The sequence below is a fragment of the Pelophylax lessonae genome (genome assembly GCF_965119305.1).
Source record: "Pelophylax lessonae genome assembly, chromosome: 6".
Taxonomy (NCBI): domain Eukaryota; kingdom Metazoa; phylum Chordata; class Amphibia; order Anura; family Ranidae; genus Pelophylax; species Pelophylax lessonae.
The window spans coordinates 64,912,561-64,925,019 of NC_138773.1; the positions used below are offsets into that span (position 1 = coordinate 64,912,561).

General features: G+C 49.8%; 1 protein-coding gene across 2 annotated transcripts in view; it reads left to right on the forward strand.

The window, feature by feature from the left end:
- Positions 1 to 7,745, forward strand: part of ZNF598 (zinc finger protein 598, E3 ubiquitin ligase) — a gene marked incomplete at its 5' end in the record, with an annotated part of 61,041 nt that extends 53,296 nt beyond the window's left edge. Inside the window, one exon of one of the 2 annotated variants that reach the window (XM_082260627.1) lies at positions 6,989 to 7,745. In XM_082260627.1, the coding sequence (XP_082116753.1) occupies positions 6,989 to 7,339 (351 nt within the window). In that variant the 3' untranslated portion in view covers positions 7,340 to 7,745. The remainder of the gene's footprint in view (positions 1 to 6,988) is intronic. The other variant, XM_082260626.1, reaches the window with a different exon arrangement.
- Positions 7,746 to 12,459: the final 4,714 nt, after the last annotated feature.

Here is a 12,459-nt window from a genome sequence, read left to right on the forward strand (position 1 = left end):
AGCCTTCCACCTCAATGAAGATATTGTTTTGCTTTCGCTTTGTGGGAAGCCTAAGCATCCATCCCAAGGAATTTGCCTTGCATTCGTTGGATGTGGTTCGGGCGATCAGGGTTTACCTGTCGACCACGAAATCCTTTCGGAAGTCTAATTCCCTGTTTATCCTTCCTGAGGGACCTCGGAAGGGCTTGGTTGCGTCCGCTGCAACCATTTCAAAATGGATCAGACAGACTATTGTTCAGGCCTATTCACTCAAGGGTCAGGTGCCTCCTTTCCCTGTGAGGGCACATTCTACTAGGGCTGTGAGTGCCTCTTGGCTTTTCGCCAGGCTTCTGTGGCTCAGGTGTTTAAAGCGGCGACCTGGTTGTCTGTGCACACTTTTACCCAATTCTACAAGATTGGCCTGATGGCATCCTCGGATGCTTCCTTTGGCCGCAAAGTTTTGAGTGCTGCGGTTTGTTGAAGAGACATATTTTCTCTTCTTGGGGTGAATTTGTTGTTCTGGGGTTAGCTCCTGTTGGTTGAGCTCTTGTTGCTCTGTTGGCCACATTTTGTTCTGGCCTTGTTGGCACATTACCGTTCTGTTGGTTGCGTCTTTTCCTACCCCTCACACCTGCACTGCTTTGGGACATCCCAATGATGAAACTTGGAAGAGGCTGCGTCTGTCAGAGGGCGTATGAGAAAATATAATTTTTTTGTAAGAACTTAACGTCCTTCTTTTCTCTAAATCGTCTGGCAGACGCAGCCCCCGCCCCTCTATTTTGGGGTTGTTTGTCTTCCTGTACTGCTTGCTACGAAACTGATTAGTAAGCTCTAAGTGTCTGAGGGTAATGTTGAGAGGGACAGCCCCAAAGGTGTGTCTAGTTAAAGCTTTTTAATGAAGTTTCACTACCTAGCCTGCTCCTGCAGAGGGCGCCATTATCCAATAGCGATGAAACTTGGAAGAGGCTGAGTCTGTCAGAGGACTCAGAGAAAGGAATTTTACAGTAAGTTCAAAAATTATATTTTCCTATCCGTCTGGAGGATAAGATCGGACTCAAATGGACAGGCGGTCCGTTCTCATCCGATCTCCCGTAGAGAAGAGCGGGGCTCTGACATCTCCATCTCTGCAAAGTGAGCGCACGCAGACCTCAGCTCTGTGCTAGGTCAGCAGCGACCTAGCCCCGCCAGAGGGGCGCTGGCCTGCAAGTTAAATGCCTTGCGAGGTCGCATATGACCTGGTCTCGGCCTGCGTCAAAGCGTTCATCCTGGCCGACATCCCCCCATTGCTATGGCGAGGAGCTATTGTCTTGAGCGGTGCCCGTCTGGTTCCTGGTATGGTGAGTAGCTGTCCCCCCCTCTCCCCATGAAGGGTTTTGGGGGTGGACGCGGGCCCCTTCCTAGGATGGTCGGACCCCCAGGTTCCCCTCCTTCCCGTTAGGCCCCCTCCCTGAGTCTGATGGTCCTGTGGGTCATCTACCCACCACCCCCCATCCACCTATATTGGGGTTGTATGGTGGTCCGGCTACCTCCTGGGAGTCGCGCACGGCTGCCATTTTGTGGTAACCTATATGCTGTTTAGACTGGCGGCCACGTTTGTAGCCACAGCAGCAATTTTTCATTAGTCCGGCATTGAAATCAATGGCGGTCATTACTGTGGAGCCTTTTGGGTGGCGTTTTTAGCTGTTGGAGCCCTCCTTATCTCCTGATGCTGACTCCTGGACCTCTTTCCTTCCTGGACGCCACACGTGGAGTGCTTTTGATCCTGGTGCTCCCGGTGACTGCCTGGTGGGGTGGTGATTCTGGTGGGGTCTTATCCCCCTCTCTGCTGCAGGATCGTGGGGTGCTCTGTTGCTGCGAAAGGGTAGTGTTACCAGCGCGGTGGGGGTGTTCTTGGTGGTGTCTTTTGCATCCTTATTCCTCATGGAGTCTTTGGAGCACGTTTCCCCACCTGAGCCTGTCTTGGAGCCTGCGGGATCCTCCGAGTCCCAACCATCCATTGATGTACTGAGGCAGGTCCTGGAGTCCTTTGTGTCCCGGGTGGCGGTGGCTTTTGGGCGGCGGGGTAGTAAAAAGCGCCCCCGCCTTTCCCTGCTTCATCTGTCTCCTCAGTTCCTGAATCTGATCTGGCTGCCACGGACATGAGGGGTCTGCGGCCACGCAACCTAAGTTCTCAGAGGATGATGTCACTCCTGTAGCCGTGCACGAAGCGGCGCTGGTGAACGCACTGATTGTGTCTGTGCGTGATACTTTAAAAATGAAGGACACAGATGAAGCTGTGTCAGAGGCATCAGTTCCATTTGGCACTCAGAAGCCGTGTAGAGCGGCAATGGTGTTTGTTTTCTGCCTATTTTGACAGATTTGTCACAAAAGTGGGAACGTCCAAAACATCCCTTTTGTGGTCCCTTAGCGATTCGCAATGAGGTACCCCTTTGAACAGTCCCTTTGAAGTGGACTGTTCCACCGGTGGTGGACTGTTGGTCTGCGGACCAGACCTCTAACAAAGCATTAAGTTATCTTCCTTTTCAAGGGGATCGCCTGTTTGGAGCTACCCTAGTTGACATCCTTTAAGAGTCTCACAGGTGGGAGGAGCACCTTTCTTCCGCAGGCTAGTATGGGTAAGGAACCTTGTCAGACGTGGCCTGTACTTGCTCACAGTTTTTTTTCGTCTCTCAGGGTCCGATGACAAGGGTTCAAAGCCTTTCAAGACCTCTTTGGGAGGATCCAAGCGACCTTGGTCAGACAAGTCCAAAGCTGGTTTCTCCAGACCCGCAGACAAGGCTCCTTCTGCATGAAGGTGTGCCCTCAACCGTGCCTGGGGTTTGGGATGTCTTCACTTGTTTCCGGACCCGTGCACTTCCTTGGTGAAAGACTAGTGGGTCAACAAAGGGATATGTTCTAGCTACAAGATCGAGTTTCGTTCTTACCCTCCGCAAAGTTTCTTTCCTTCCAATGTGCGTCTGTCCCTGGACAAATTGCAAGCCACCTTTGGGGCGGTGCAAGACCTGTTGCTTCAAGAGGTGATTGTTCGGTTTCCAACTTTGGAACGTTTTCAGGGGTTTTATTCAAACCTGTTCACGGTCCCAAAGAAAGAAGTCGAGGTGTGTCCAATTCTGGATCTCAAGGCTCTGAAATGCTTTGTGCAGGTACAGAAGTTCAGAATGGAGTCTATTTGCACGGTGGTGGCATCCCTGCATCAGGGGGATTTCCTTGTCTCTATTGACATCAAAGACGCTTACCTGCACATTCCAATATGTGTCTGTCACCGATGATTCATCAGCTTTGCTGTAGGTGAGGAGCATTATCAGTTTGCAGCGTTACCCTTTGGTTTCACCTCTGCTCCTCGTGTCTTCACAAAGGTGTTGGCCCCAGTGCTGGCATTGTTACATCAGCGAGGGATCGCAGTGCTGGGCTACCTGGACAACCTTCTCTTGCAAGCCACTTATGTCAATCACCAGGGTGGAACAAGAAGTGTATTGGAAGCTTTGGAGGTAGCCAACATTCTTCGATGGGCAGAACATTTTGTTCCGGCCCTCCCTGCCGTACACATTCCAGGGGTGGAAAATTGGCAAGTGGATTATCTGTCGGCAGGTGTTGGACCAAGGGTAGTGGTCCAATCATCCAGAGGTGTTTCATCAGCTGTGTCTCTGGGGCCAGTATCGTTTGTTTATATGAAAAAGTAAATAAACTCTCAGCACAAACAGTAGATTTAGATAAACCCCAATACAAAGGCCTGTTTCTAGGAAGGGAGTGCAAGTCAGTAGGAGTCTATTGGGAAATCCCATAAAAAGTTTCACTTATGTTGACTGCTGCAGCACTTATGAGGGCATTGGAACCTCTAGCAAATGATGGATAAAAAAACAAGAAGGCGCTGCCTTCCTAGTGTATCTGTTTGTTCTTAAAACACATTTAATAAAATGGATTTCACTCACACAGTGCGGAGATATGGCTAGGAAAGTTCATTGTCGTCCTCCGGATGTATCGGATCACAATCCCGTGGATCCTGTAGATGTATTGGGGTCTGCTTCCTGCTGAATCCTAGTGAGCTGACAAATGCTTGTGAATGGTGTTAGCCTTGTGGGTGGGCAGCTCTGAGACTCCAGGAGTGGAGTAAGCCCCGAGGTGGGAAGTCCGGAGACGTCAGCACAGTGTGGAGATTGGGCTGTCACAGGAGGAGAGAACGGTGCAACTGTGTACAGTGACCAGGCTGGAACGCAAGCCAGAAGAGAGCATGACCAACCAGCGTCTTGCCCTGATGTCACACAGTGGGCGGTGAAGTGAGCAGGAACAGGTTTCGGAGCCTCCTAGTTTCTTCGGCAGACCGATTCACTGTGTGACAGCCCAATCTCCACACTATGCTGACTTCTCCAGGGTTCCCATCTCAGGGGTTACTCCACTTTTTACTTTTTGCCGTTCCTGGTCCCTCCCCCCAGGGGAGTGATCCCACAGCAAGCAGCTTGCAATGGAGGCACTTGAACCGAGCTGCAGCTCCGTGTAACCATTCAGACATGGAGCCTGGTGGAATAAAGTGGCTGATCTCTACTCTGCCATGATAGTTGCCTTGTTTGGGGTTGTGCCTCACCCTCACTTTTCCTCCTCTGCTCTATCCGGCACCCAAGTGGCATCAGTGACCTCTATCCTCATCCCCTCCATCCTCATCCTCACTGGAGCCAACTTTGTAATAGGCTGCGGCTGGGGGAACATGACTGCCAATTTGTTGTTTACTAGTGTTCTCCCCTCTCTGTAGATTCCTACCTTCCTCAACCTCAGAACCAACATGGGAATCGGGTAAAGCCTGTGCATCATCAAGGAGCAAGTGGCTGACGCTGTGTTCATAAAACTCAGCCGACTCCTCCATATCTGATGCTGGGATTATGGCAGGGGTAGCTGTGGACAAAGGCAGAATAAGCCACTCTGGCAGCTGCGGTGGACTGCGCACTAGTCTCTGCTTGGTGATGGAGGATGAGGATGGTTTAGTAAGCCAGACCACCACTTCCTCTGCATGCTGTGGCTGGATGGCATGGGCAACATCACTAAACAGAGGAAATGGTGCCCTGCCTGGGGATGGAATATGTCCACCTTTGCCTATGGACACACACACTGCTGGGCAGCGCACAGTGCCATGGGAATGTCTGCCTCTTTCGGTTGGCCTCCCAGACATGATGAGGAAGGGGCATTTTAACAAAATGTGTACGTGGATGCACTTTAATCAATGGAAAGTGGTGTTTGGTGTACTTTTAACTTCAGTACTCACTACAGACACACTGCACTGACGCACTTCAATATACTGCAGTAAAACTGCAGTGACGCACTTCACTATCCTGCCGTAAACGCGCCCTGGGGCACTTCACTATCCTGCCGTAAACGCGCCCTGGGGCACTTCACTATCCTGCCGTAACCGCGCCCTGAGGCACTACACTATCCTGCCGTAACCGCGCCCTGAGGCACTTCACTATCCTGCCGTAACCGCGCACTAACGCACTTCACTACCCTGCCTTAATCGCACACCAACGCCCTCCATTACCCTGCCGTAGGCCGGCACCAACACCCTGCACTACCCTGCCGTAGGCCTGCACTGCAGGGCATTCGGCGGGCCAAACAAATGGTCGAATGACCCGACAACTTGGAAGTTCGCCCAACACTACAGATAATTATGGCATGTTTGGTTTTTTTTTTTTTTGTTTTAACCTTAAAACCTTCTGTCTTAACCTAGAATAAACTTTAAAAGTAAACGACAGAAGAAAAGCTGGAGAGACCCCAGGGAATCCAGGAAGCTGTCATTACAGATGATCAGCAGACAGGCAAAACTCACATTTTTTTTTTTTCCAGTAAGCTTACTGGGTATTTTAGGTATTGTTACAGTGCTGATGTAATTTCAAAGTGACCAAAGATTTCCTTTAACTCAAAACTGAAAACCTGTAAAAGCTATTAAGCGTTGCCTATGGAAAACTTTGTGTTGGCTCTTAAAATCATTTAGGGCTCTTTCACACGGAGCGGACCGCATTACGATCCGCTCCGGCACTTTTTTTTTTTTTTCACGGAGCAGATGACATTTTGTGTCATCCGCTCCGTATGTCCGCATATCATCCCATCCGTTTGCGGATGATATACGGACATAATGTATGGTATGTCTATGTGCATTGCGGATGTCAGCGGATTACACCGCTGACATCCGATTTTGTATCCGTTCCCTTTTTTACACGGAACAAAAATAGGGTTCTGTTCCGTTCCAAAAAGGATGAAAATCATATGTCAGCGGATGGTCATCCGCTGGCATCCGCAATGCCATTGACATACATTATGTCCGTATATCATCCGCAAAAAAATAGGATGATATACAGACATGCGGAACGCCCGTGTGAAAGGGCCCTTAGGGTATTTTTTTCTGAAAATATGTTTGATAAATAGCTGCACAAATATCATGTGACATAACCTATTGTAGTTGTCACCAATTTATTCTCCTGGGTCTTTGCTTTCAGAAAATATATAATTGTTTGGGGGAGGGGTTTTAAGGAGGAGTTCACCTTTTGGAACATGTTACCTATTCCATCTGTATTTAGGGTGGAACATGTAACATTTTCCAGCAGCTGCAGCCTTTCTTCCATGCCCCCCAAAAATAATAAATGCACTTTTTTTTTTTTTCCTGCAAAAATATGTGCATTTATTTTTTTTTTATCCCAAAAGGTGTACTTATTCTTTAAAGTAATTTCTAGCAAAATTAATGTGTGAAAAAATGAACCACTTGCTGACCAGTCATGTACCGGTCTTCAAGTGGTTGTACCGGTATGAGGCCTGCAGCTGCAGGCATTATCTCTGTGCCGTTATTTGCAGTCTTTCTCGTGGCTTACTTTCTGTCTTGTTTTAGTATTCGAGCAGCTAGTTAGCAGCTCTGATTTCTATTACAAACAGTGGGAGGGGATGATTCCCCTCCCGCCTTCCGCTGCTTGCTCTGTTGCCGTTTACATTTTTTCGAGAAAAGTATCTGACGATTTTGATTCTTGTTTTTTTCTAGGGGTTGATTCCAGCCTCCGAATATTATAAAAACTGCAGGCAGCTTCTCGGCGACAACTTCAGTCTAATCTTTAACGAGCTTCTGGTTCTGCTTCCTGATAACGCCAAGCAGCAGGAACTACTCGACGCCCACCAAGAGCTCCGAGTGCAAGAAAAACAAACTTCCAACAAGACTAAGAAAAACAAGAAGTCCGCCTGGTTAACAGACTCCAGGGTACCTGACCTGGACTATTCCGTGTGCCCCTCCTGCAGACAGGTGCTGGCCCCCCGGGATGTTGCCCATCACAAAACGTTGCACCTAGAGGATAAAGACTTCCCATCACTGCAAGCCATTAGCAGGATCATCAGTTAGGCGTGGCAGGTTGTTTCCCCGATATTGGCATTTGCACTTAAAAGAAAAGAGAAAAAAATGCAACAAAAATGCCAGAAATAGTAAAGAGAATGAGCATGTCAAGGCTGCGATTAGCTGCCTGGTTATCGTGAAGTTATTACAATGCTCTGAATGGCCAATGAAAAGGTTTCTGAGGAAGGAACAGTGTTCAGAAGAAGAGGCTGGATTGGTGCTGCTTCTCATGTCCCAGAACCCTATGGGGCATCCTCAGGGGCCATCATGTTGGTCCCATGAGTTCGCCATTTTCTCTTGCTGTGTTATCTCTCTCCCAAAAAGTGGAGACCGCACAAGTATTGCTGTAATATGTTTGACCATAAATTATTTTGTGCAATTAAAAAAAAAAAAAGCCAAATGAATCCTTGTTGCAAATATGAGCTGCCTTTTCTGCTGATTCCTCACAAAGCTTTGCAGATTGATATGGTAATTGCAGATTTTTATTTATTTTAAATCAAGAGGAGTGTGGTTTTTTTCTAAGTGTGTGTAAACACAATCGCCATTTCCTTTATTCACCCGTTTAGTCTGCTAAATATACAGTTGAAAGTATTCTGTTGGTTCTGCCAGAAATTCAGTGAGTTACATAGTTGGTAAGGTTGAATAAAGACACCAGTCCATCCAGTTCAACCTTTGGTTGTTAAAAGCAGAAATAGAATACAGAAACTTGTCAGTTGGAGTTATTACTAGTCATCTCAGAACAGAATAGGAAATCTCTCCAATGGGGTAAAAGACAAAAAAAACAGGGTGACAACAGGTTCTCTTCTAGGTGCATTTTCTGTGTTGTCACCCTAACACACACACTACCATTGGCTGTGGCGACAAACATACACCGGTTAAATCACAAAAACACAAGAATGTGGGCTTTTAAGGCACCAGGTATCAATCAAATGACATCAACATACATATTTTTACATAATATATAAAAACTTTTTTTCTCTTGCGTCCTCTGACAGACGCAGCCTCTTCCAAGTTTCATCACTATTGGGTAATGGCGCACTCTGCAGGAGCAGGCTAGGTAGTGAAATTAAAAAGCTTTAACTAGACACACCTTAGGGGCTTTCCCTCTCGACATTACCCTCAGACACTTGGAGCTTACTAATAAGTTTCTTGCTGCCTAGCTCAGGAGTAGGACCTAGGAAACCCTGCTGGGACTCCGGTCTCCGTTTTTTATTTTTCTTTGAAGAAATGTTTTTTTTTTTTCTCACTCACTAATGCTAGCTAGTCAGGGGGCTCCTCCTGGTGAACTGGGCTTCGCACTGGATAATCTAGATCCTTATGGTACCCCAGCCTGGCCTACGAGTGTGCGCAGGTTGTGGTCTGCCCAGGCCTCGCCACGACGGTGCCCCGACAGATGGGGACGAGCCTGCGGAGATTTTTCTTCGCCAGGACGCATCAACCCTGGAACTCCCTGTGTTGCAGCATCCCCTTTTAGCTGACAGCACCCCCGCTCAGGGTGGGAGGCGAGCTGTATAGGAGCGGAGCCTGCGGTCCATGGTATGGTGAGTGATGCTACCTCCTGTGTCCCTGGGATAGTATTCTGGGGGGGGGGGGGGGTGATGTGGGCCCACTCCTGGGAATGTCAGAGCTGTGGTCTTTGTGAGGCTCCCCTGGCCGGTCTGGGCGGATCCTGCCTCCCTACTCCTTATGGAGGCGCTCTAGCGGTGCCCACTGCGTGGGGGGGGGGTATAGGGTTACTACCTTGTCCTGGGGGGGGCTTCCTTTAGTGGATTCCCACGGTGGCAAGGGTCCCTGGGCTCCTGCTTGGCGGCACACAGTTTTTGGCCGCCATTTTGGGTGAGGGCAGCCTGGCTGCATCACATTAAGGGCAGCAGCCATTTTTATTTGCCTTTGGTGCCGTTTTCCGGCGCCATCTTGGATGTGGGCAAGCCACATTGTGAAGGCGGCGGCCATTTTCCCTGTGCTTCCCTATACTTTCTATTGGCAACCATTTTTGTGTTGCTTAGGGCACTTCGGCCTCTGGTGCTGTTTGGTCACGTCCTTCAGCCATCTTTTAGCTGCAGAAGAAGCGTGGAGAAGCGGTTTGTCTTTCTCTCTGACACTGTGTGGGGGTTTTTAGTCTTTTGGGGGCATTCCCTCAGACACACTTATTCAGTTAGCTGTGACTATTAAGGGGGACTGCAGTGTGGACCACAATCGCTGATTTAAAGGGCCAGCGCTCCTTTCTTTATATCTTCTTCTGCCTAAATGGAGTCCCAGTGTGGAAATTTCCCCACTGATCTTGTATGTGCAGCCTGATTGCCTTCCCTAGCTTCTCTATCTGCAGCCATTGAAACTTTTGCGTCCAAAGTTGATCTTGTCATGTCACAAGCTCATATTCAAAAACGGCCGATGCCCTTTGTCTTCTGATCCAGAGCTTGATATGGTTGCTACAGACAACGCCCTCCCTGAGGGATCCCTGTACGCACACTCATACGGTGAGGAGGATGCGTTGTCCTCCGCTGCAGTGCGGGAAGGCGTTTTGGTTGAAGCACTTGTTCGCTCTGTCAGGGAGACCATGAACAATAATGATGAGCCCACCCAGTCAGGTAAGCGGGTTGTCTTTGGCTCCCGCAAAGCCCAGAAGTCGGGTCAGGTTTTACCCTGCCCCGAGGAGTTTCACGATATCGTGAACGAACAGTGGCGTTGCGTTAAGCATGCCCAAGCGGTTTCAACACCGTTATCCCTTTGCGGACCTGGTTTCCAATCGCTGGACGGTGTCACCCAAGGTGGACCACACTGTTTCCAGGTTGAATAAATCCACGGTGGTATCCGTGGAGGACTCCCCAGTGTTTAAAAACTCGATGGAATGGCGCGTGGAGTCACTTTCCTGTCACGTGTACTTGGTGGCGGGCTCGCTCCTCAAGCCTGTGTTCGCGTCCGTGCAGGTTTCTCAGACGGTTACGGAATGGATCAAGGTGCTTAAGCGCAACTTGCTGGCGGAGTCGGTTCCCCCGACTCATCGAGCTCACGGACCAAATGGCCTAGGCCATAGTGTACCTGTGTGACATGGCCCTGGATGAGGCTCCCCTGGTCGCAAGACTGTCTGCGGTGGGGATTGCGCTCCGCCGCATGGTGTGGCTGAAGAGCTAGTCGGCAGACCATGCCTCTAAAAAATCAGTGTCTGACGTCCCCTATTTGGGGGACCGCCTTTTTGGGGACTCCTTGGATGAGATTGTCAAGGGTCTCACTGGGGTAAGAGTACCCTCCTGCCCCAATCCGGAAGGGTAAAAAAACCCTGCGCGCAGCGGAGTCCTTCCTTCAAGGCTCACCGGGGGCTTTTTTCGTGCCTCTGGAGCGCAGTAAAAAGATAAACCGTTCAGAGCCTCTGGAGAGATGGCTTGGTCGTATGAGTCCGAGCATAGCCAGTCCGGTTCCGAGGGCGGTTCATCCTCTGCATGAAGGGACACCCTCACCTTCTTCGGTCGTGGGGGACAGTCTGCGTTGCCTTCCAGAACCCTGGGCGCCTCTGGTTCAGGACTCATGGCTTCACGAACTAATTTGTTCAGGGTTCAAGCCCGTATTTTGGTCTCGCCCTGCAGACAGGTTATTTTCCACCATGTCTCAGTTTATCCCCCGGGATCGTTTGTGGGCTCCCATGGAGGTGGTGCGGGCTCCGCTTGCGCAGGGAGTGGTGGTGCCGTTTCCTCGGCAGGAAAGGTTTTGGGGTCTTTTATTCACTCCTGCATAACCACAGGCATCATGGGTAAGAAAATATTTGGTAAAGAAATGTGATGTTTATTTGAATTTACATTGTTATAATTTGTATAAATGTACTGTTTTTTGTTTTATAGATTAAAATCTAGATTCTGATGTATTTCTCCTAATGAAGCAGCTTAACCAAAAAACTTGTAGAGCTCATCAGTGACCCTTTTTGCCTTCCTCTATGTGAAAAATTAATTTCAGGGTTCATACGGTCCTGGAAAACCTGAAAAAGTTTTGGAATTTGTAGATGACACTTTCCAGGCCTGGAAAGGTCATGGAAACTTAGGAAACACACTAAGGTTTTGGAAAAGTCATGGAATTATTTACTGGGGAGCGGATGCTTAATTATTTTAATTTATTATTTTATTCCCTAATGTTATTTTTTGCCAGTGCCACATACTATTTACTTCGCCTTCCGGGTCCGCGCTGTCACTGGTCAGCAGCAGCCGAGGAGATGATCGTGAACTAATCAGGCAGTGGGGAGGGCCGGCCGCGGTTTGCGTGAAGACACTGTGACTGGCCAGCAGCAGCAATAACAGCCGGGAGATAACAAACCAATCACAGGCCGGCCCGCCCTCCAGTGATGCTTCCGCTGCCTGTGATTGGTTTGTTATCTCCCGGCTGTTATTGCTGCTGCTGGCCAGTCACAGTGTCTCCAGGCAAACCGCAGCCGGCCCTCCCAGCTGCCTGATTGGTTTACGATCATCTCCTCGGCTGCTGCTGGCCAGTGACTGACAGTAAGTGCAAACTGCGGACCCGGAAGGACACCTACCTGTACCAGTGCTATACGCTGAATGTAAAAATGCCCCCCCCCTCAGTGTTCTTTAGCCCCCCCCCCCCCAGTGTTCTTTAGCCCCCCACTGTTCTTTAGCCACCCCCATGTTCTTTAGCCCCCCCCCAGTGTTCTTTAGCCCCCCCCCGGTGCTTTTCATCTCTCTCCCCCCCCCCCCCCCATGCTTTTTGGCTCCCCCAGTACTCTCCAGCTCCCTGGCTCCCCCCTCAGTGATTTCCAGTTCCCCCCAGACAGTGCTCTCCATTTCCCCCCTCTCCCCCTGTGCTCTCCATCCCCCTGGTTTTCCATGCTCCCCCTCCCGCCTTCCAACCCCCCTGCAATGCTTTCCAAACCCCCCCCTTAAGTCTCTCCCCCCCCCCGTGCCCTTCAGCTCCTCCAGTGCTCTCTGCTTCCCCTGTGCTCTTCTATCCTCTATCATGTCCGCAGCCTCTGACCACCTCCTGTATCATGTCCGCAGCCTCTGACCACCTCCTGTATCATGTCCGCAGCCTCTGACCACCTCCTGTATCATGTCCGCAGCCTCTGACCACCTCCTGTATCATGTCCGCAGCCTCTGACCACCTCCTGTATCATGTCCGCAGCCTCTGACCAC